Here is a 26040-nt window from a genome sequence, read left to right as displayed (position 1 = left end):
TGCCGTACATTTCTACCATAAAATTAAATTAAATCTTCCTTTTAGTAACAGCCCACCTGAAAGTGTACTTAATTCATTGGAAACAACTTTCCTAATTAAAGGTATTTCACAATTCATTTTTAAGACTATGCTTTCAATCTACTAAAGTGACAAAGTATCCAAGCGAATAACAATAATGGGCATTAAAAGGGCTCATCTTTATTAAAATTAGGGAGCATTACTTTCCAACAGAGCTAAAAAGCAGCAATTGCTCTGAGTGTCATTAAGAAGTAAATGTAGTGATAACTACAGACGCCTGATGTAAGCCAGGCTTGACCCTAAGCAAGAGTAGTTCCTTTTGCTCAATTAAAAAGGAAAAGAGCTGAAAACATAAACTAGACGTAATGTTAAATGTTGAGGGGGCTAGTTTCAAATGATTTAAAAACTACGACCTTAAAGAAATACACAAACAAAATACACAAGTGGGTGATCTGTAACATCGGTCTATCCCCTGCTAGTCCCTAAAAGTTAACGAAGCACTGGGTAACAGTAACAACAAACTAAGGAAAATATAAATTCATTTTCTTATTTTAATAAAATATTTCATTTCCCTAGAAAATGAAATTTTCTAGAAACTGTAGAAATTTGTAGAAATTCAAGTACTATTAACCTACATCCTACAATAGAGAATAGTCATTCCTTCACCCAAAATACTCGAAATTGAAACAGAAAGTTAAAACAAGAAATTAAAACAAATGATGAACTTTGTAAAAACTGAACCGTACCTTGTATTTCGAAGACAACATCAGCAAGCATTGGTTTATTAAGGAAAAACTTGAGGGAAGTGTTATAAAACCACAGAGGTTTTCTGGCTTGATAGGTTTTGCAGTTTCTTAGGCAATTAAACTATAAGGAGAAATAAAAATACGAGAGGAAATATTATACAATATGCGTTGATAATCTGCTTAGAGAACGTGGAAATCTCTGCTGTCTAAAGGAGTAATGATTACCCCCTCTATGGCATCTCTGGTCACAGCTTTCATGGAAACCTGCCCTCGAGAACTACATCTGCTACCTGTCGAGAGCACCAGTGCACTACGCAGCACTCACAGCAGCGAAGGAGCTGGCTAAGTGAAGAGTCTGCAACTGACGATGAGGGGCGCTGAAGCCCACGGACCTCTGTCGCCTGGGAAACAGACAGCAGTAGCCCGGCCCCATATGAACGCCTAGTAAAACGTGTTCGCATATACAACCTGCTTGTCTATTCACTAGTTACGAAAATATATACACAGAATTTAATTTGCAATTAAGAAAACACACATATTTTTCACCGATCACATCAAGTTCTACTGCTCACTAGATTCAACGTTAATACACCTGGGAGTGAGGAACTAAGGCATCTTGATCTACAACCTTATAATCCCAAATATCTCTCCTGCCCACAGTCCCGATGGCTGGAATCTATCAGAGGCTGCCTGCATCTCTCATCTGGAGCTCTAGAAACCCTGTCCCATGACCACACAGATCTGTCCTCTCCCAACTCCTAGCTGGAGCCTCCAGTTAACAGTGAAGAAGGCTGGGCATCTCCAGCCTTCCTCTGCTCCCCACTTAGGATCTGGTGCTCTGTGTACCCTTTCTGTGATCCTTCAGACAATCCCTTCTGAAGGAAAGAGCCCCAGGGAATGAGAGCCAGCCCCTCTCCCTTCCTCCATCACCCATTTCCCTGGCTGACTCTCAGAACCTCAGGCCAGGTCAGAACTTTTGACCCTCTGCTCAGCTAGACAGGAAATTCAGAAAGCTTTATCTCTAAGAAATAACCAAGTGTACATACAACATTAGCAATAAGAATAACAGGCACCTACTCCCCACTCTGAGTTAATCTACTAGGGTGGGAAGTTAAAACATTTGGCGAGAAGGAAAAAAACCTTATCCTGCCTCTCAAAGAAGAACATACACTCCAGGATGATATCCATGAGCAAAACAGACAACCAAAACAGGATTATACAAACCCTGCTCCTGTAATCTAAGTTCTTATACACAGTATTCTTTAATACACACTGAAGGAACTGGGGGTGAGGACTTGGGGGACTCCTACACATAAAGCACAGGAACAGTCAAAAAGCATCATCAGAACCTGAGGGCTAGCAGGGGCTTCAGAAATCAGTCTAGAGATAAACTGTACCCCATGGATGGAGGAGCCTGGAAGGAAGGCTGCAGTCCACGGGGTCACTGAGGGTCAGACACGACTGAGCGACTTCACTTTCACTTTTCACTTTCATGCATTGGAGAAGGAAATGGCAACCCACTCCAGTGTTCTTGCCTGGAGAATCCCAGGGACGGGGGAGCCTGGTGGGCTGCCGTCTATGGGGTCGCACAGAGTCAGACGCGACTGAAGCGACTTAGCAGGCATAGATGGAAGTTCTTCGTGGTTAGGATTGGTTAGAATGGTTAGGATTCAGTAAATCCTATAAACTATGCCTGATAAACTATGCCTAGTTTACCCCTCATTCTAGAGAAAGCCCTGAGAAGACTTACTCAAAGCCACAGGTAATTTGTGGCAGACACAATTTAAATGGAGTATTTCCTGATTCCCAATACTCAAAGAAGAGAGACCCCCGGGAAAGCACAGGAGGAAAGCACACAAGAACCCGTGTCCTCCTGTGCAAAGGAAGGATTTAATTCAGTTCCATGGACTAATACAGGCCCCAGCTTTCCCTTCCCCAAGAAGAAGTTGTTTTATTCTTGCTACTGAAAGGAATGACTGTTCAGAATCCAACCCAAGGAAAAGCTCAGGTTTAGAACAACAGGCAACACTTCTGTCCTAACCATTTAGGTAAGGTTACGAATTTGTACATCATGAATGCATGTAGATGTATTTTAGGTATCAATATATAAAGATTCTGCATCTGTATAACAGATTTCCTTGTTTCCAAGCCTTGATTTTTTTTTTTTTTTTTTTGGCCACACCACATGGCTTGCAGGATCTTATTTCCTGACCAGGGACTGAACTCAGGCCACAGCAACGAAAGCCCAGAATTCTAACTATTAGGCCACCAAGAACTTCCAATTATGCCTTGAATTTGAAGGAAAAAAAAAAAAAGCAAGGGCAGAAGTTTGGAGAGAATATATGTATTTTCACTGGTCTGTGAGCAAGTTCATGTAGAGAACTTTTGAAAAGCAGAGTGCAAGTCTATAATGCACATTTCTACAAAAGCATTATTTAGCTGAATTAGGCTATAAGAGCTACTACCCTGCCATACACCTGCACAAGTGGCCAGCTTCTGTATACCTGCTTCAATGTGCTATGAAAACAAGCAAAGAATGGTCTTATCCTTTAATTCCATATTTTGTTTAAAAAGAGATCATTTTTTTTTATTTAAAGAATAGTCAGGAATCTTTATAAAAACTTAGTGCAGTTTTGAAACATTAACTTAAAATGTTAATAAACTTAGGTTGTAGCATTGGCAGTCATCTGTATAAAAAATTAAAGAAATAATCATTTTTCTTACACTTAACATAAACCTCTATTCTGCTAAGCAGTGCACACAACTTGCCTTTTTATCTACTGTAGCCGATTTGCTTATCACAGAATCTGAAATAAGATTTTGGCTAAATTGTTTAATGTAGTCATCTTAAAAGTGAACAGATTTACTCTTAAGGCTCTTACAGACTCTGTAAAATCTCAGTTACTAGGGTTTTCATGGGCAGTAGTTTATGACCATATACAAAGTCTGTATTTCTATAATCTTTGAACCTAACATATGATTTGAACTCTATACTGGATGAGAAACAAACCCTCAGCTGCCCACCTAGTCAAGGAAATTTCTCGGAACTCTTGAAAAAGACACACAATGAGACTGCCATGCCCCTGAAAACTGTTTGGAATGAAACTGTGAGCAGTGAGGAAGCATCGTCTCCCATAAGCCTGACTATAACTAGGCAAATCCAACAGCCTTCATTCTTAACATAGACTGCGTATTCCCAGAGTCCCAGGGGAATGTCTCAGGGAACAGAATTCACAAACCAACATTTTAAAGACATGACTCATACATATTTGAATTCTAACATGAATTAAAATCAGACATAGCAAGAAATCACGTGTTTATATTTAAAACATTTAAACAGCAAAAAATAGACTTAAGGAAAAAAATACATTATCAACTTTCCTCATGACTCCATAGTATATTCACCTTAGTATACCAGTTATAATTCAGAGAAAGTAACTTACAATAAACTAATTTACCTTTCCTGGTGTTTTTAAAATGCATTTAACTTTCTCAATTACATTTGAAACATCTCCAGAATCTTTCAATTTTTTCCTGATATCATCTTCTAACTCTTCCCACTGGAAGGCACCTGTAAAAAAATCAATATATATTGAATTTTTTGTTAAAGCAGGAAGAAAGATAAATATTTTACTGAGTATCAATGTTCCTCTTTCTTTTTGTTTCGTATTTTCTTTTAATTTTTATTTACCAAACATATATTCTTACAATTACACTAAAACATTTAAACAGCTCTCACATTAAAAAAAAAAAGTTTCCCTTCATCTAAACTATTTCTCAAAAGCTGGAGTCTTCTTCCTGAACAGCTGCCACCTCTTTATAGAACAGGCGATGAGCTAATGATAACAGCAATGGCTAGAATATGAGTTCCCATCACAAGAGGGCCAACACTCAACTGATTTACTTGCTCTGAGTATGAGGCGGATTCCGTCCTTTCTAAGGCTGGATTCAGTGATACCAATCATGAAGGGCAGTGACTACAATCAGGCAAAGGAACAGAATGCATTCAGAAGGTTTCATGCACTGTCAGGGTCCGATGAGGATGTTCCATAGCCAGTTCTTACAGAACCAACCAGAAGAAGAGAGCTGGATAATTTTCTGTAGAACCACACAACTGGGACATTAAAAAAAGAAAACTCACCCCACCCGGTCCCTCTCGCCCTTTTCACACCAACCCACTTTTAAGCCGTCTCTTCTTAGGTTCACTTCACTCCTGTCAGCCTCTCTTCCTCTGTGCCTTACAGTCTCCTCGTCCAGGATCAGCAAAATGTCTCCCCTTCCCCCAAACACGTCTCTCTTTGGCCCACAGCAGTCTCCTACCTAGCCTCCCTACTCCCAATTGGCCTTTTCCACATCAAGTGAATCTTATTATCAATGCAGCTAAGTTTCCAAAAGTGCATTTCTGTAGAGATTACCCCCATCCAGCCCATCCATTATAGACAGTCCTAAATCCTAAAAATACAACTCAAAAAGATACAGAGTGGGTGGGCACAGTTGGGAGACCCAGGTTCTAGTTCTATCTACGCAGTTAACAACTGGTATAAATTTAGCTGATTTATGTCTCTGGGTAACTTGAGATCCTTTTCTATTTGCTCTTGGTCTTTCTCTTCTGGTATTTCCCTTCAGGTATCCAGAACTTTGCCAGGTGCCTTCATGAATACTGGGGAGTGGAGAGGGCACGGAATGAACATTTACTGAACCAGTGAGATTAGGCAGTTGCCGCCAGGCTGTAGCAAGGAGATCCAAAACTAATCTTTTAGAATCAGATTGGCAGTCCAGTTGCTCTCAGGCCTCATTAGAGCTGAGCCCTGCAGCGCTTGGCATCCTTGCCTATCTTAAACTTCTCCTTACCTGTCCTTCATGACTACTACAGTGTATCCTGGGAGAGGGTTGGGGGAAGGAGAGTCCTCATTTGGGGCATTTGCTGTTCTGCGGGGTAAATGCTCCCACCATGGCCAAGTTCAATACAACAACACAGAACACACCCTTACTGCTAAGTCGCTTCAGTCATGTCTGACTCTGTGCGACCCCATAGCCCACCAGGCTCCTCCGTCCCTGGGATTCTCCAGGCAAGGACACTGGAGTGGGTTGCCATTTCCTTCTCTAATGCATGGAAGTGAAAAGTGAAAGTGAAGTCGCTCAGTCGTGTCTGACTCTTAGCGACCCCATGGACTGTAGCCTACTAGGCTCCTCTGCCCATGGGATTTTCCAGGCAAGAGTACTGGAGTGGGGTGCCATTGCCTTCTCCGAACACACCCTTAGGAACAGGTAAATACCACTGCCTCTCACACGTTGGCACTAGCTAGCTCCAGGGCACCCCTGCCTCTTCTTAACTTTGGGCACTCTTTTTCTGACTTCACTGTTAGCTCTTCTCCCTCCTCAAATTCCACAAGGCGTACAGTCTAGAACAAGCCTATGCTTTTTGTTTTCCTCTTCCTCAAAGAATGATTTTTAACTTCAAGTCACATACTCTTTTCACAATCTGATGAATTCTCTGGATCACTGCTCTAGAAAATTTCCCATGCACACACAGCCAGTAAAGTCTACATAAAAGAGAAGGATCCCTTAGAAGCCAAGGGACTCAGTTCAAGAAAATTCACTCTATGCCAGTGATTCTCACCCCTAGCTATATATTACATTTACCTGGATGATCTTTTATAAAATACCATTGGAGAAGGTGCCATCCCCAGATGGATTACATTAGCATTTCTGGGGATGGGGCCCAGACATCAATTTTAAAAGCCTCCAGGAAATTCGAGCATGCATTGACTGCTGATGACTATTGCTCATCCTTTAGACATTTTATCCACTTTCAAAACCCAGGGTCAGTGGCATGCAGCAAACAGTACATGGAAGTAGTTCTGACTGATACTCACACAAGTTAAAGGAGAGCACAGATATTGTTTCTTAAAAGTAAAATTATGTTAACTAAAGAACACCTACACAGTATCTCCATTCAGAAGAGTATCAGAAAGAAAACAAGCATCAAATCTAAGTGTATTAAGATTAGCAATAGGTAAATTCCTACAGGATATTAATCTGTTTGAGAACAGACACAGAAAGATCCAACAACTGAAAAGAAAAGTAAGCCTAGGTTATAAGGGCACTCTAATGACCGGGTTCTTGCCATAATTAGAAATGCTAATCAAATCATCTTTGACACTTAGGTGTCAAATACAGCAATAATAAGACTGAGATTTCTTTTCTTTTCTTGTGGTAATAACATTAAGTGTTATGCGCTAAGCTATGGCTGACTCTTTTGTGACCCCATGAGTGTAGCCCCCCTGGCTCCTCTGGCCATGGAATTCTCCAGTCAAGAATAGTGGAGTGGGTAGCCATTCACTTCTCCAGAGGACCTTTCCAATCCAGAGATCAAACCCAGGTCTTCCACATTCACGCAGATTCTTTACAGTCTGAGCAACCAGGGAAGCCCCAATAACATTTAACATGTGTTCCATTTTCTTAACATAGTTTTAATACACTGCTGCGGCTAAGTCGCTTCAGTCGTGTCCGACTCTGTGCGACCCCAGAGACGGCAGCCCACCAGGTTCCCCCATCCCTGGGATTCTCCAGGCAAGAACACTGGAGTGGGTTGCCATTTCCTTCTCCAATGCATGAAAGTGAAAAGGGAAGTCACTCTGTCATGCCTGACTCTTAGAGACCCCATGGACTTCAGCCTACCAGGCTCCTCAGTCCATGGGATTTTCCAGGCAAGAGTACTGGAGTGGGGTGTCATTGCCCTGTCCACTACTGCTAACAATAGGCATAGTACTATATGTTACAGCAGAGCTCTAGATGTCATCCTATGTAACTGATTGTGATTTTAACTTCTTAGAACACTAATTTACTTAGTCTTACAGAGCATGATCTACCCATGTGCATTCAGCTGTTCTTTTATGCAGTGCAGAAAAGAGCATATCACAGAATAATTTCAAGAGCTGGAGAATACTACGCTCATTTCCACAAATTCATTTACCCTGGCAGCATTTCAATAAGTGATGTGAAATTCTAAGGGCCATCTGTGGCAGGAAGAGCTCAAAGCTAAATTCTTGATGCTCTTACAAAGATTTCAATTGCTATCCATCTGAGATCCTGTGACTCAGGAATTTGCCAGCATAAAGGCTGTACACAGTATCATAAGAATGTTACAATTGTATGCCATTTAAGGATTACTCCTCAAGACCAGGAAACTGCGGGCCTCACTTTTCAGATTATTCCTCCTTCAGTGGTAAAGAATCTGCCTGACAATGCAGAAAACCCAAGAGACGTGGGTTTGATCCCTGGGTAGGGAGATCCCCTGGGGAAAGAAATGGCAATCCACTCCAGTATTCCTGCCTGGAAAATCCCAAGGACAGAGCAGCCTGGTGGGCTCCAGTTTATGGGGTTGCAAAGAGTCGGGCACCACTGAGCATGCACATGCAATGTCAGTGGTAGTCATAAAGTATCAGACGTTATGCAATGTTAGCAGCTATCCAAGAGGAAATTAACATACGCACTTTCACTGTGCCTGTTTGCTCAGAAATTTGAATATGAAAATGAACAGAGGCCTTCATTACAGGGGTAAAGTGTTAACCAGAGTATTAAAAGGCCCTTCCTAAATATAGGACTCAAATATCCATGGTAGGCACAATATCTGCAACATTTCAAATTCCTAAAGGTTAAAAGAAAATTATTTTTAAAAATTTAAAATTTTTAAAAAGAATGGAGACATTCTCTGTCATTTGGTTCATTTTTCTAAAAAAAGGAAGAGACAAGTTTAATAGGGTTTTTCAGCCCGTGTTTGCTCAGGGCAAACATTCCGGAGCACGCCCTCTCATGGGTTCTGCCTCTGCTTCCCGGTCCAACTGACGAGAGCACAACCCGCTCCTGTCTTCCACAGTTCCCAAAAGGACCTGCGGCTAGGCCGGGGCTGCGAGGAGGAAACCAGTGTGAAACTGGGTCTTAAGACTTGTGCTCTGTTCAAAAGTTTTCAGATGTTGGACAACAATAAGATAAACAAACAGAAAATACATAAGCCCAGCCTCTTAAGTCTCTAAGAAAAAAAAAAAATTAGGTTTCAAATTTTAGTTTGCTTTAATTAAAAAAAATATTTTTTTAAATAAGCAACCTATGCACCAAGAAAAAATCAAAGGGCAAAAAGAAAACATCAGAAAATGTTTAGACATTTGAGATCGGGAATCTGGTCGGTTTTTCTTCTCAATAAATTGTATTTTGCTGAGATTGTCGTCTTTTTAAACACAACGAACAGTAGCACTTTTGCTTGAGTCTGAGGTTATACTGAGTAAATAGTTATAGAAGAATTGTTAGGCACCTGCTGAAGCATTCACTTTCCTTTTACCTCAGCCCACATCCAGGTCTCCCTGTAGCCCCAGGTCAGTGGCCTGTGGCCAGTGTGTACCTGGCACTATGTCCTGTCTGGGTCACATGCAAACAAAGCTCAGAGCAGAGAGGCAACAGCTAAGCGTCAGACTGAGAAGTCCATGCCCTGAACTGGTTGGGGGTTTTCAGCTCAGCAAGCTGTCCATGTCATCATGCACCTCTGCCTTCTAGTCACTACTGCCAGGCTCACTGGGTTTCCACCCACCACTAAGCATTCACTTGCCTCAACTTCAGGCAGGGGGTACAAGAATGCATGGACAGCCCCAGCTCCAGAGATCTCTGTGTCAGTCAGCCTGGCAGGCGATTCCACTTTGACCCTGTTCCCTGAGACTAATCACTGGGTTCCTCTTCAGGGCCTCTGGGCTGAATTCCAGGCCCTCATCCCCTGGCTGTGGCTGGTGGTCCCAGTTCTACCAAGAGCAGGTGCTGCAGCAACTTGTGGTACAAAACATCAGCACTGCCTGGAGACTACTGGAAATGCAGACCCTCATGCATTCAAGGGATCAGATCTGATAGATAGAGTGCCTGCCAAGAACTATGGATGGAGATTTGTTACACTGTATAGGAGGCACTGATCAAAATCATCCCCAAGAAAAAATGCAAAAAGGCAAAACGGTTGTCTGAGGAGGCCTTACAAATAGCTGAGAAAAGAAGAGAAGCGAAAGGCAAAGGAGAAAAGGAAAGATATATCCACCTGAATGCAGAGTTCCAAAGAACAGCAAAGAGAGATAAGAAAGCCTTCCTCAGTGATCAATAGAAATAGAGGAAAATAGTAGAATGAGAAAGACTAGAGACCTCTTTAAGAGAACTAGAGATACCAAGGGAACATTTCATGCAAAGATGGGCACAATAAAGGACAGAAATGATATGGACCTAACAGAAGCAGAAGATATTAAGAAGGGGTGGCAAGAATACACAGAACTGTACAAAAAAGATCTTCATGACCCAGATAACCATGATGGTGTGATCACTCACCTAGAGCCAGATATCCCAGAATATGAAGTCAAGTGGGCCTTAGGAAGCATCACTACGAACAAAGTTAGTGGGGATGATGGAATTCTAGGTGAGCTATTTCAAATCCTAAAAAATGATGCTGTGAAAGTGCTGCACTCAATATGCCAGCAAATTTGGAAAACTCAGCAGTGGCCACAGGACTGGAAAAGATAAGTTTTCATTCCAATCCCAAAGAAAGGCAATGCCAAAGAATATTCAAACTACTGCACAATTGCATTCATCTCACACACTAGCAAAGTAATGCTCAAAATTCTCCAAGCCAGGCTTCAACAGTACATGAACCGAGAACTTCCAGATGTTCAAGCTGGATTTAGAAAAGGCAGAGGTACCAGAGATCAAATTGCCAACATCCGCTGGATCATTGAAAAAGCAAGAGAGTTCTAGAAAAATATCTACTTCTGCTTCATTGACTACACTAAAGTCTTTGACTGTGTGGATTACAACAAACTGTGGAAAATTCTGAAAGAGATGGGAATACCAGACCACCTGACCTGCCTGAGAAATCTGTACACAGGTCAGGAAGCAACAGCTAGAACTGGACATGGAACAATGAACTGGTTCCATGTTGGGCTGTATGAAGCACAACTGCAATCAAGATTGTTGGGAGAAATATCAGTAACCTCACATATGCAGATGGCACCACCCTTATGGCAGAAAGCAAAGAATTAAACAGCCTCTTGATGAAAGTGAAAGAAGAGAGAAAAAGTTGGCTTTAAACTCAACATTCAAAAAACTAAGACCATGACATCTGGTCCCATCACTTCATGACAAATAGATGGGGAAAAAGTGGAAACAGTGACAGACTTTATTTTCTTGGGCTCCAAAATTACCGTGGATGGTGACTGCAGCCATGAAATTCAGCTTGCTCCCTGGAAGAAAAGCTATGACCAACCTAGACAGCATATTAAAAAGCAGAGACATTACTTTACCGACAAAAGTCCATTTAGTCAAAGCTATGGTTTTCCCAGTAGTCCTGTACAGATGTGAGAGCTGGACCATAAAGAAAGGTGAGCACCAAAGAGTTGATGCTTTTGAACTGTGGTGTTGGAGAAGGCTCTTGAGAGTCCCTTGAACTGCAAAGAGATCAAACCAGTCAAACCTAAAAGAAATCAGTCCTGAATGTTCCTTGGAAGGACTGATGTTGAAGCTGAAACTCCAATACTTTGGCTACCTGATGCAAAGAACTGACTCACTGGAAAACACCCTGATGCTGGGAAAGACTGAAGGCAGGATGAGAAGGGGACAACAGAGGATGAGATGGTTGGACAGCATGATCGACTCAATGGACATGAGTCTGAGCAAGCTCCAGGAGTTGGTGATGGACAGTGAAGCCTGGTGTGATGCAGTCCCTGGGGTCGCAAAGAGTTGGACATGACTGAGTGACTGAACTGAACTGATGCCCCACCAGGGCCCACCGAATCGGAGTCTGCACATTAACAAGATCACCAGGTGACTGGCAGGTACTTTAAGGTTTGAAGACCACTGGTACTGGTGATAGAGAGGCTGCAAGACCAACCACCTGTTTTCACAATGTTGGCCTTCCTTAGGCTGAGCTCCAGAATAACAGTGCTTCCTAACTGCACTCATCTTGCCTGCTCTTCCACCTTCCCACCATCACTAGAGAGGATCTTCCCAAAGCCCAGCCTAATCATGCATAAAGTTCTAGAAAAGCTTCTTAGAACAGCAGGAGCAGCTCCCAAGGGCCCTGCCAGCCTCATCTCCTTCCAGCCATCCCCTCCCACTCCATGCTCCACCCATGGAAACTACCTGTGGTTCCCAAAGGTTACATTTTCATTAGAGCAAGTTTCTCAACATATTCATTTCTCTCAAAAAGCATCAGAGAGTGAATACATGAATGACTTCTAACAGGCAATCAACTCTGGGGAAAGGTACTAGGGCGTGAGAACTTTCTTTTTTTCTCTCCCCCTTTTTTCCATCTGTATGTATGAATTTTACAATTAAAAAAAAAATTACTCCCTAGGAGAAAGATAAGCAGGTTCTGTCACTGGACATACATTTAGTTATTAGAACTGACCTCAAAGTGCTCATGCGCCTTTGAAAGTATTTAATGGATACTGTGGGAAACATGCTGAATAATTCATGACTTCAACAGCAGACTCATTGAAAAGAAAAGCCAAACACTTCCATCATGGTTCTCTGACATATCATTAAAGACATTTTTTTTCTTCTAATGTGTAAACATTTTGGCTTTTCAAAATTAGTCCTAATTCTGAACTGTGAGATTCTAAGTTTAAACATAAAAATCCATTGTGCTAAATGAAGACTCTAGCTTATCTGGTTTATTCACATAATGATTCACAGCTACTAGAGTCTACTCATTAGTTCAGCCTACATTTACAGAGAGGCTGCCATGCCGAAGGCACTGACTGCTGGTATGCTCTGCAGGGGTGGAATATTCTAAGCAAATATTCACTTAATGGATTTAAGATTTATATCACCACATTCAACTCCAATATGTATATTTTTAATCCACTTAATCTGCATGCTACAACTGTTATTTTTCACAACCATTAACTTCTTAACTTGCAAAACTAAACACAACCCCAATGAAAAAGAGAAAAATCTTATCATCAATCATTTGATTGAATCCATAGGGATTCTCTAGGCAAGAATACTGGAGTGAGTGGCCATGCCCTCCTCCAGGGACTCCTCCCAACCCAGGGACTGAACCCAGGTCTTCTGCATTGCAGGTGGATTCTTTACCAGTTGAGTTACCCAGGAAGCCACCCTGTTAAAATAACTCAAATTAAAAAGTCTAATCTTTAGAATATATGTGCTATACTGAGCTTTTAAAAGGATAAGACGAAAAACAATTGATAAGCTGAATCCTACAAAGATAAGGGCACAGAAGTAACAGTAGTTTGAAATAGTCATAGTCAAAGTTAATTAGATTTCAGTCTGAACTAATTTTAGATACTGTTTCTAGTTGTTAAACTGAATGCAATGATCATGGTAATTTCTCCCTTCAATTCCCTCCAAAATCTGAGTCAAACAAGAATAAGTAAAGACACTTATTTTCATATGTATTTGAAGAATTTTATTTCTTTAAAGTTAAATCAGACAATGAATTCTTAAATATTAAATATTTAAAATGAATTCTGAATATTCTTTTAAATATAATGGCTTCCCTGGTGGCTCAGATAGTAAGGAATTTGCCTGCAATGTGGGAGATCTGGGTTTGATCCCTAGGTCAGGAAAATCCCTGGAGAAGGGAATGGCTACCCCCTATAGTATTCTTGCCTGGAGAATTCCATGGACAGAGGAGCCTGGAGGGCTACAGTCCATGAGATCACAGAGTCGGACACAACTAAGTGACTAACACTTAAAATACTAACATACTCGCTCAATAGGAAAAGAGGTTACTGTTTCTACAGGTAGATGTAAAACCAAGGCAAGGAAACTTGTAAGGAGAGAAAGCTTGGCCCAGTTCCTGTGGATAAAGCAGACACTAGTGCATTTACAATCTTCACCTCAGATACTATGAAGAAGAGAAAGATAAAACCAACCGGTAACACATGAAGACCACGGGCACACTTCATTTCAAAAGCTCACGAGGCTGTACCAGAACCATGTGACAAGGTACCTGAGTAAATGAAGCGCAGGATGTCCGATAAACAAGAACAGAAGAAGGCGTCTTTAACGATGACTCGTAAGGGCGGGTTGCCCGGAGACTCTTGGCTAGCACCTGGAAACGCGGGGTCTCTGTTGATAGTAAAGAGATCCTGGGTGGTCTGGATGATACTGGAATCCTGAATGTCAGCAGGACTCTTTACGCTGAAGAGCAACATGAACACATGGCTGACGGCGCAGAGAACGATCTTGTGGGCCTCGGCCACCTCCTTTAAATCTGGGCTGTAAAACACCACATCCACACACTGGCAGCAGAACAGCAAGTTGTTTAAGTCGGCATTATAATGCGATGCTTCAGCCTTCAAGACCGGCATTTTCTCTGTTTCAAAAAAGAAAATAAGAATAACAAACTGCTCTTTAGGTCCACAGACCCCCGTCACTTCAGGTTTAAACACAACAAAACAATATTTTTTTTAATATTATTAGGTTGAACCATAGGAAGTTGCCAATATTTGGCCATTTTGGATCCAGAAAAACAGCACCTTTTCTATAGCTTCATCTAATTATAAACTAACTATCCAGGAATGACACAGATACACAGAAATACTGTATTTACTTTTTCTAGTACAAATGAAAAATGTACCAATGCCACAAAGAGCATTTCTCACTATGTGTGGCCCCACATAAAATATTTCTCCCAATGCTAGATTTCAGTTATGTTGGCTGTCATCATTCTTCACCTGATAAAAACATGCAAAGAAATTTCTGAAAGTTCTGAAGAGCCCAACCTCACATCTGAAGTCGTTTTCCTTCCAGAATAACTGAAGGCAGAGGAATGAATTGTTAAAACTGCAGCCCCTTAAAAGCCAGGGTTCAGAGTCTTGGACTCGATGGTTTAAAACCACCTTGACCATTTTATTCCGATGCTAAAGTTTGTCTTTCCCTCCTAGTAAAACATTATGCTGCCCCACAACCAGCTTCTTCCTCTCGGCACACGTCAGGGAGATTGCTGGTCAGGCTCCATGATTTCCACAAGGGCAGGTAACCTTCCATTCCCTAGTTTGATCACTAACTAAATTAGATTAGCCTCCATCAATTCAGAACATCGGCCTGGAGAACCACAGCCCAGGTCCTCATCATAGACCCAAATTGTGAATAGTCTGCTAACTTTCATCTAAAGCTGTGCCAAGGAAAACGTGACCTGGGAAGGGTTGCCTGAAGGATATACAATCATTTAAACCAGTACAATTCAGCCTTCTTCAGGAATAAAAACAATTCTTTATTCTAAAGCAGAACTCCAGTCTACTAACTGGACAAGGTAAGCTGGGGGCCAGGCTCTTTCTGCCCTGTACCCTATCCATCCTCTTCTCTCTATCACCAGAGGCACCCTACAGATCCTGACTGTCTGAGAACAGTTTATAAAAATCACATGCCTCAAAGCCAGGGATCAGTCCTTAGAAGAAGTCAGCACCAGAACAAACGTGCACCCCGGACCCTGAGTTATGGTCAGTGTGATGCCACAGTGCTCCCATGGGAAGGGCACACCTGCCCACTATCTCACCTGCTGGCCCCAGAGGAAGACCCACAGGTTGTAGTGCTAAATGACCTGAAGAATTTTGCCTTGTCTGAGCAATTGGTATGTTTTCTCTTCTTGATTAATAAGAACTAAGAAATTATGCATCAGCATCATTGACTTGGCCATTCCCCACTCATCTTCGCATCCAGGAAGTAATTAAGGGCCCAGGGTTTGCTACGTAACAACCACATCACCCCTTTCACCCTGCACATCACAAAGTTCAAAGCCAATTCTACGGTGTGTATGTCCACATTTTTGGAACTGACTTCCCATACAAAATTACAGTCTCTTGGCTTGTTCATGTACATTCATTCATTCACCAAATACTTATCAAGTACAAACAATATCCATAATTACTTGATCTGAATAGAGTATTATTTTACCGCTGCTATTACAAGATTATGCAATAAGTTCTGGCAAGTTGATATAGTTTATTTTTAATTTTATTTTCCTCTAACCCTATATCATGAACATTTTCAAACAGTCAAAAACCTCAAAGAATGATACAATGAGCACACATATATCTTGCCCTTAAATTGTGTAATTATTAACACTTTACTTTTTGGCCTTATCTCTAAATTTTCTCTCTCCTTCTGTGTGTGTGCATCTCTCCTTCACTCACAAACCATTTAAAAGTAATTTGTAATCATTAGGATACTTTAGTTCTAAATACTTTCATATTTACTCATAACTCATATTTATCTCCTAAGAATAAGAACATTCTTCTACTAAACACAATACTACTATCATATATAAGAAAATCAACAGTAATCCCATAGTATCATCTAATTTCCCATCCATAATGAAATTTTACCCAACTGTCCCAAGAACATCTTTTAGATGTTTTTATGGAACCTGTATCCACTCAAAGTTCATGCATCACATCTGGTTATTTCTCACTGGACTGTAATTTAGAGCAGCTCTCTACCACACACACCATTCTTAAAAGAATCTATAGGTTCAAGTTTTCAAGACAATAGTCCTCAAAATGTGATCCAGGTGCCACCTGCTTCAGAATCATCTGGGAGGCTTATTTAAAAATCAGATTCAGACTCCATCCCAGCTTCACTAAATCGGAATGTCAGGTGAGTCCTGAACACACTCAAATTTGAGAACAATTGCCCCCACGCTTTTGAAACGATCTACAATAAATATCAACGGAATGTTTAGACACAGGCTAATAAATGCACCTGGCTGTTCAAGCTGAGGTGGTCTAATTCCATGAAACGAGTTGCTCATCTTCCTTCTCTTCATTTTTTCACTTGTCTTCTGATTTAAGGCTTGGATCATGAAATATTCCAACTAAAACAAGAATCAAATGTTAATTAGAGCTCTGACAAAATTATGTAGATATGACTATTTGGACTCCAAATCACAGCTGCCAGTACCATCGACACGTATGCCTTAGCCAATGCTTTTCAATTTTTTTTTATTTTAAAAAAAATCTATCGAGTAGAACAGTCTGTGCCTTGTCTAAACATAAACTATCATTCAAGGAAAAAACTGTACTTTCTCTTGAATAATCAAGAATGCCAAGCAGTACATCCATGTGACTACCAATAACCATCTCACAGGCAACTATAACAACCAACACTAGAAAAAGTCAAAGCAAGAGCAGATCTCTAGCTTTGGGTCACATCTGCTCACAACAATTCGGAACGTTCATATGTGCTCTACTTTTTTTCCTCAACAAATTACTTTGAAACGCATCCGTCATTTCATAAATTAAAAATCTTAACCACATGCACTTACATAGCTCCGGGCATGTGACGCCTGGGGCAAAAGTACAAAAGGAGGTCCGCATACCACCTACCTAAATATTTAAATGTTGCAAATCAAGAAAATAAACTGTTACATAAAATATATTCTATCCTTCTGCTTTGCCAAGTATGTCATCATTTAAACTGGAAGGGTTGGTTCAGATTTAAATTCTGAGACTCCTCAGAGTTTCCTGCAGCAGAGAAAGCTAGCCCCTAACTCCTGGTGCCCAAGACCACCCTTCCTCTCTCCGCCTGCCCACCCACACGCCCCTACCTGAGGGCACTGGTACATGCAGGCAGATATCCACACCTACACAACTGAGGTCCAGCCACTCTCCCCTTCCCTATTCCTCACACCTGGTCACCCCTCGGTCACCTCTCAGGCCTCGGGGTGTACATTATCAGACATGTGGGCCACCTTCAGGTAGATGGACCCAGGGAAGAGACTGGAATAGTCTGGGCAAAACAGACTCAGCACCAGCTGGTCATAGGACTCGGGATGCTGGGTCACAGCACAGCATGCAATGCTCTATGTTGATGGAAATGTCCTACAACATCTGTGCTAATCATGGAACAGTAGCCACTAGCTAAATGTAGCTATGCAGGACCTAAAATGTGGATAGTGCACTTGAGGAACGGAATTTATTATTATTATTTATGTATGTACATGTAAGTCTCTTGAGAGTCCCCTGGACTGCAAGGAGATCCAACCAGTCAATCTGAAAGGAAATCAGTCCTGAATATTTATTGGAAGGACCGATGCTGAAGCTGAAGCTCCAGTACTTTGGCCACCCAATGTGAAGAGCTGACTCATTGGAAAAGATCCTAATGCTGGGAAAGATTGAAGGCAGGAGGAGAAGGGGACGACAGAGGATGAGATGGTCGGATGGCATCACCACCTCAATGGACTTGAGTTTGAGCAAGCTCCAGGAGATAGTGAAGGACAGAAGGCCTGGTGTGCTGCAGTCCGTGGAGTCACAAAGAGTTGGGACACGACTGAACAGCAAAAATTATTTATGTATGTATGGGCTTCCCGGGTGGCTAAGCAATAAAGAATCTGTCTGCAATACAAGAGACGTGCATTCGATCCCTGGGTTTGGAAGGTATCCCTGGAGAAGGAAATGGCAACCCACTGCAGTATCCTTGCCTGGAAAATCCCATGGACAGAGGAGCACTGAATATGAGATAGAAAAAGTGAAACAAGCTAGATAAAAGTAAAAGACCCTCACATAGTCCAGTTGTTTAAAAATAAACATGGCTGCTCATTAGAAACATATTTGGAGCTCTGGTTTAAAAGAAAAAAAAAGCACTACCCGAGAATTTGTATTTTTCAAAAAAATTCCAAGATAATTCTGATATACATCTGGATTTTAAAAAGTGATTACAGGTTTTTCTATTAAATGGTAGTTTTGGAGATATAGAATTCTATAATTTTTCTGTTGGCCAATCATGATGCAGTGGTATTAAGTGAGTAACAGTTACACAATCACAATAGTAAAATATGTTTATCAGTTTTCACAATCAATAACAAGACAAAGAATAAAAGATAATTACAATTGCATGCCATAATGGGAACACGATTAAACCATCAATATCAAATAATTACATACCACCTGGGGGGTCAAGGAGAATGATGTGCTAAGTGGAAGTGCGTACATGCACATGTTCTCATCTGCTCAGCTGGTCTATGTCCTTTGGTTGATGCATTTAATCCATTTACATTTAAGCTAATTATCAATATTTATGATTCTATTACTGCTTTCTTAATTGTTCTGGATTTATTTTCTGTAGGTAGGGATTTTCTTGGGCTTCCCTGGTGGCTCAGACGGTTAAGAATCTACCTGCAACTCAGGAGACCTGGGGTTGATCCCTGGGTTGGGAAGATTCCCTGGATGAGCGCATGGCAACCCACTCCAGTATTCTGGCCCTGAGAATCCCCACGGACAGAGAAGCCTGGAGGGCTACAGTCCATGGGGTTGCAAAGAGTCGGACACAACTGAGTGACTCAGCACAGCACAGTACAGAGCTTTTCCTTCTCTTGTTTTCTGCTTAGAGAAGTTCCCTTAGCAGTTGTTGTAAAGCTGGTTTGGTGGTGGTGAATTCTTTTAATTTTTGCTTGTCTGGAAAGCTTCTGATTTCTCCATCACATCTGAAGGAGAGTCTTGCTGGGTAGAGTATTTCTGGTTGTAGGTTCTTCCCTTTCATCACTTTAAATGTCATGCCATTCCCTTCTGGCTTGTAGTTTCTGTTGAGAAATCAGCTGATGGCCTGATGGGAGTTCCATGGCATGTTATTTGTCATTCTTCCTTGGTTGCTTTTAATAGCTTATCTTTAAGTTTTGTCAGTTTGATTACTATGTCTCAGTGTGTGCTTCCTTGGATTTATCCTGTTTGGGACACTCTGTGCTTCCTGGACTTGGCTGACTATTTTCTTTCCCATGTTAGGGAAGTTTTCAGTTATTATCTCTTCAAATATTTTCTCAGGTCCTTTCTTTCTTCTCCTTCTGGGACCCCTACAATGTGAATACTGGTGCATTTAATGTTGTCCCAGAGGTCTCTGAGACTGTCTTCATTTCCTTTCATTCTTTTTTCTATATTCTGTGGCACTGATTTCCACCATTCCGCCCTCCAGGTAATTTATCTGTGCTTCTGCCTGTTACTCTGCTATGGATTCCTTCTAGAGTATTATTCATCTCTGTTGGTTCTTTAGTTCTCATAGGTCTTTGGTAAACATTTCTTGCATCTTCTCAATCTTTGCCTCCATTCCTTTTCCAAGATCCTGAATCAAATTCACTGTCTTTATTCTGAATTCTTTTTCTGGAAGGTTGCCTATCTCTACCTCATTTAGTTGTTTTTCTGGGGTTTTACCTTGTTCCTTCATCTGGGACATAACTTTATGCTTTTTCATGCTGATTAACTTTCTGTGATGTGGTTTTGTATTAGTCGATGGGAGACTGTGGTTCTTCTTCTTCTGTCTGCCCTTTTTGGTGGAGGAGGCTATGAGGCTTGTGTAAGCTTTCTGATGGCAGGGACTGGTGGTGGGAAAAACTGGGTCTTGCTCTGGTGGGCAGGACCTTGCTCAGTAAAGCTTTAATCCAATTATCTGCTGACAGGTGGGGTTGTGCTCCCTCCCTGGTAGTTTTTTGGTCTGAGGCAACCCAGCCCTGACTTCCCTGGTGGCTCAGATGGTAAAGCGTCTGCCTAGTGTCCATCTTCTCCAACAAATGAAACCAAGTTGTCCTTTTCCCTTTCAGTTCAGTTCAGGCGCTCAGTCATGTCCGACTCTTCACAACCCCATGGACTACAGCACACCAGGCTCCCCTGTCCTCCACTATCCCCCAGAGTTCGATCAAACTCATGTCCATTGAGTCAGTGATACTATCCAACCATCTCATCCTCTGCCAACCCCCCTTGTCCTTTTGCCTTCAATCTTTTCCAGCATTAGGGTCTTCTCCAATGAGTTGGCTCTTTGCATCAGGTGGCCAAAGGGGTGGAGCTTCAGCATCAGTCCTTCCAATGAATATTCAGAGTTGATTTCCTTCAGGATTGATTCATTTGATCACCTTGCAGTTCAAGGGACGCTCAAGAGTTTTCTCCAGCACCACAGTTTGAAAGCACCAATTCTTTGATGCTCTGCCTTCTTTTGGTCCAACTCTCACATCCATACATGACTATTGGAAAAGCCATAGCTTTGACTATACAGACCTTTGTTGACAAAGTGATGTCTCCATTTTTTAATACACTGTCTAGGTTTGTCATAGCTTTTCCTACAAGAACCAAGTGAAGTGAAAATTGTTCAGTCATGTCTGACTCTTTGCGGCCCCATGGACTATAATCCATGGAATTCTCCAGGCCAGAATACTGCAGTGGGTAGCCTTTCTCTTCTCCAGGGGATCTTCCCGACCCAGGGATCAAACCCAAGTCTCCTGCATTGCAAGTGGATGCTTTACCAACTGAGCTATCAAGGAAGTCCACCCAAGAACCAAGCGTCTTTGAATTTCATGGTTGCAGTCACTGTCCACAGCGATTTTGGAGCCCAAGAAAATAAAGTCTGTCACTGTTTCCACTTCACAGCAAACAGAAGGGGGGAAAAGTGGAAGCAGTGACCATAATAACCATTTCACAAGATTAAAACTATTCTTGATTTTAAAATTAAAGTTCTAACTGTGGTTCTAAGAAACGGCTAAAGAGCCAACCTGACAAATGATGAATTTATGCGACTGGGATTTCCACTTACCACTCCTCCAAAATACTTTCCTATGTAGAAGTCATCGAGGCTGTGCAGCTCCAGATAGGTGGCTCCTAGTTCTTTAGCAAGCTGGATCCCTTCCGTCGTACTGACGCAGCTCCCTCTGTCTGAGGTGCACAGCGGGCATGTGCAGGGTAATTCTTCTGAGAAAACGAACATGACCAACAAAGCGTTTTGAAATTAAACACACACACACACAAATGTGCACAGACAACCTGGACATTAAACAACAAAGAGCTCACACCAGAATCACAGTTCAAGGCCACTTCATATAGCTACTATCCACTAGACTCTGAATGAGAAGTGTCAGTGATAACTGCAAGGTCCCTAAAATAAATAAGCTTTAAATGGAAGAACAACGAACAAGATCTTATAAAATAGATGAATTTTTAAATAAGTGAATGAATACTACCAAGGCTATTACAGTAACTAAAATGCCAGGCCTGCTTCCTTTTATACAACTTCAACCATGAAAACAATGGGCTGGCATTTTTTGTTGTTGTTGTAATAATCTTTAAATACATTCACTAAGTTTGAATACATCTTTTACTTTAACAGAATCCTCAATTTGACCTCAATCCTGAAGGCTGCAAAACTGTCAGTCATTCCAAATTTCATATGAAGTACATTCCTATTAATCTAGACATTTTGATGGCTGAACTCAAAAGCATTCAACTGCAGTGACCAAAGTCAATCACTTTTCATCTTTTGCTCCAAGATCATAACACTAAAAACTGAGAGCATAAATTACTCAAGATGTGAACTTCCCCAAGAATCACGTACAGACCTATGGCTGGGAAGGTGGTAAACCAATCTGTCTGTAAGACTCTGCCTTAATAAGGCTAATCGTGTATGTTCAACTCCATATTTGCCTGCCAGCTTTGTTCTGTTTCATGCTACACTTCAGATATGTCATTGTTCAAAAAGCAGCCAAGTCCATTTCCAAGAAATCACATTGTTGTAGGTTGGCTTCCCCGAGAAAACAGACTCCGACATGGAGACACTGTGTGAAGGAGGCTTTCTGGGGGGTGATCTTGGAAACAGATCTCAAGGGTGCAGGAAGCTGCACTCCACAGAGAAAGAACTCGAACTGCAATGTTGTTGCAACAGATACTTCAGTTACCAGACAGGAGACTCTGGAGCTTAGACGGCCCTTGAGAGGGGTTCCCCACACAAAGCTGGGTTTCTGTATCCCTAAATCAGCCAGTAAGTGGAGGAGGGCTGCCTTGTGGAGGGAGCAAAACCTCGGGCAAGCAGCTTGTATCAGCGGAGGGTAACGCCTGTGCCTGGAAAGGGACTCAGCTGTGACCCCCAGGGGCCAAAAGACCTGATAACTGAAAGTACAGTGGCCCTGACAGGGCATTTAGGCGGCTCCCCCATCCCCACAGCACACACAAAAAACGTCCTACCAATGAACAGTGCAGAGATGGAGCATCTACATGAACACATGGCATGCATACCAAGGATATTCTGTGCCATGTGCACACGTAATACCCATGTGCACATGTACACCTAAGAATTAGATAATTTCGATTCACTGAAAGCATTCTGAGCTCGGAAACCATGCATTCACATCCTCGTTTTGCAGAGGAGGAAACTGAAGCTCAGAGAGGTTGTGACATGTCTAAGTCTCCTTGTGTCTTAGAGAAACAATAATAAAGCTGTTATTTGCTACACCTGATAAAGAGCCATCAAAAGATAAGATAAAAATTTAGTTTGCATAAAAATGCCATGATTTAAAAATAAAAGTATGCATCGCTAAAGTATGCAATAAATAATAAGTCTAGTCTGAGTTTTTGCACTTTTTTTTTCTAAGATCATATCAGGTTCAGAGCAAATAAAGTTATCATACACAAGTTAGCCTATCTTGAAAAAGAACACACTGGCATTTCACATTCTTCACAAACCCATCATAAACAGGGCCTTTGACTCTCTGAAGACAGAGATCTTCTCATGTCTACAAAGCTCTCCTTATATTGATGGAATGGGGTGGGTAGGCAGATCATCTTATTAAACATTATTTTGGGACAAAAATAAAATCAGTACCATTTTGAGTGAAAAAATAGCGAGCATAATGTAAAATAATTGTGAGGAAACAATCTTGGTTTGAGGGAAAAATCCAGTTAGTGTCAGGCCTAAGCCAGCTGAGCGGGGTTTTCCTTCATGTGTAGTCACAAGCATCTTACCAACCTAGAAAGTATCTCCTAATGTCCAATCGTACATCTCCTCTATGTCACAGAAGACATTGCTTTTTGTTCACTTGCACCCAAGAGGAAAAAATGTCTAGCCATTACATATTAGGTAGGAGAATCAGCAAAATGTTTATGAATTAAATAAACCAACATTTAGCATTTCATCAGCAACAATCAGGAGACCCCAAACCATTTTAAACTGCAGTGCTTTCTTCAGGACTCACTCCTACTGAGCCTTGCTCAAGAGTCCTGGAACTCTGGGAATCAGTGTTACATTTCCAGTAAACACTGTAGTCTTTTCTCTCCCCTTATATATTATCTTTCAAGGTACTATCACAAAAGGTCTAATTTTTTTTCAAAGCAAACACAATGTAACTCTGGAATTAAGATGAATGGCATCTCTTTCAAAAGAGTGGCTTTGAGAACTGATATGGCAACCCACTCCAGGACCCTTGCCTGGAAAATTCCATGGACGGAGGAGCCTGGTAGGCTACAGTCCATGGGGTCGCAAAGAGTCGGACACCACTGAGCAACTTCACTTTCACTTTCTTTCAGGATGATGCTTACAATGTTGCCAGTGCTTGAGAGTATTAGAAATCTTTTTAGGAATTCCAGCCTAGCAATGTACTAGGTTCTGTCAGAGCTTCAAAAAGACAAGACAGGATGCCTGCTTTTAGGAGCTTAAGGCTATGAATACACCTTTGCCAAGTTTGGAAAAAAAATTTCTACTTTAAAGACAAATTCAATATTTAATAAAAGCCAAAGATTTATTCAGAGCCAAGTACGATGAAGACCCACACACACAGTCAAGCTTGTCAAAACACGTATAACAAAGCAAAGAGATGAGACTGACTGTACTTGCTGAACTTGTTCTTAAAGCAGCTGGAGAAAGGAGTTACAGAACACTCAGCACTGTTTCACTGGACTGCAAGGGATTCCAGGAGGGAGGAATATTCCAGGAAGGAGGAACAATCCATGTCCTTGAACCAAAGAGCCAGCTTTAGCTTTGTAATTACCTTGCGATCACATTTCACATGGGAAATTAATTTCACCCTGTTAGTGAAAATGATTTTTCACGTCTGTATACATCATTCATAAAGCCATTCATTCATGCGTTGAACAAACGTTTTTTGAGCAGCCACCGCACCTCAGATAGCAGGGTAATAAAGATACACAGATAACTGAAACTCATTGTCAACCGAGCCCAGGCAGACAACGATTGCGGACCATTATAATAAGTACTGAAATAAAGGTGTATGAAATCACCATAGGAACAGAGGAGAAATTAACTCTGCCTGGGGGACGGGGGAGGGCCTCGCAGAAGAGGGAACAATTTCCAGGCTAAGGACAAATTCAGTATGCGGACAAGATGGGCTGTGCAGAGGGGTACTCTATACGGTACAACACGGTGCATGCGGAGGCCTGAATGTGAGAAAAGGAACACGTCACTTCCACTTTCAAGAGGACAAGCTAATCCCACACTGCAATCTCCTCTTCCTGCCAAACCACAGAAATCATGAAATGGGGGGTGGGATGGAAGGGAAGGAGAGAGATGGGGGGGAGGGGTGGAGAGAGAAGAGAAAAAGGGAGGTGAACCTATGGCAACACTGAAAAATTAGGGGAGAGACTCTTATAGGACCATAAACTCGGGGTCCCTGAGAGGATGCAGGTGGCGAGCACAGGACCAAAGAGGAACCTGGAGGCTCAGAGGACAGGGGGTACCTCGTGCCCTGCAGCAACATGGAACTGCTCACTGCTTCACGAAGCGGGGCGAGGATCAGTCCAAGGGCACCCAAGTGGCCTAGGGCAGGGCAGGTCTAAGGTGAGCCTGCACATCCTTCTATACCAGGAGGAGGAAGGACCCAAGAATTAACCGGAGCAAGTGTGAAGACGCAAATGGGGGGTACCTGGAGTATCAGAAAGCATAATGAGAAGAATAGATTCTGAAACATTGAATTTAAATAACCAACCCATGAATTTTTCATAATGATTTCAAAGAAAGACGCAGGAGCAGAGAAAAGGGACTTTTATCGCACTTAGAGTAGCGATAGTGATAGTGAACGCCACTCAGTCGTGTCCAGCACTTTGCGACCCCATGGACTCTACAGTCCATGGGATTCTCCAGGCCAGAATACTGGAGTGGGTAGCCTTTCCCTTCTCCAGGGGATCTTCCCAACCCAGGGATCAAACCCAGGTCTCCCACATTGTGGGCGGACTTTTTGCCAGCTGAGCCACAAGGGAAGCCCCACTCTACTTACAGTAGCGTGCCAACTAATAAATGAAGAAGGAATGATAGGAAATCACTATTTTGCAACCCCAGTGATCACAACTGAAGGGATCATGCAAAATAACGGGTTTGGATTCTTATTAATAATGTCAGTGTCATGAAAGATATTCCTCCCGCCCCCCTCCAAAAAAAAACCGGCTAGGAAACTGGGAACTGTTCTGAATTAAGAGACCAGGGAGTCATGAGAACTAAATGCAAACACAGTCCTTAATTTCATACTGAATTTTTT

The 26040-nt window shown here is 41.8% G+C and overlaps 1 protein-coding gene across 4 annotated transcripts in view; it reads right to left on the bottom strand.

The window, feature by feature from the left end:
* RHOBTB3 (Rho related BTB domain containing 3) overlaps positions 1-26040 on the bottom strand; it is an 86877-nt gene that overhangs the window by 49655 nt on the left and 11182 nt on the right. For all 4 annotated transcript variants that reach the window (XM_086413192.1, XM_086413194.1, XM_086413193.1 and 1 more), the window contains 5 exons: positions 21321-21475; positions 16515-16626; positions 13762-14127; positions 4223-4335; positions 765-885 (listed from right to left, as the gene is read on the bottom strand). In XM_086413192.1, coding sequence (XP_086269318.1) covers positions 765-885; positions 4223-4335; positions 13762-14127; positions 16515-16626; positions 21321-21475 — 867 coding nt within the window. The remainder of the gene's footprint in view (positions 1-764; positions 886-4222; positions 4336-13761; positions 14128-16514; positions 16627-21320; positions 21476-26040) is intronic.

The sequence above is a fragment of the Bos grunniens genome, chromosome 7 (assembly GCF_055505025.1).
Source record: "Bos grunniens cultivar Pamir isolate PY7600 chromosome 7, Bosgru_T2T1.0, whole genome shotgun sequence".
NCBI lineage: Eukaryota > Metazoa > Chordata > Mammalia > Artiodactyla > Bovidae > Bos > Bos grunniens.
Note: the sequence above shows the minus strand (reverse complement) of the source record. Positions and strands in the feature narration are given on the sequence as shown.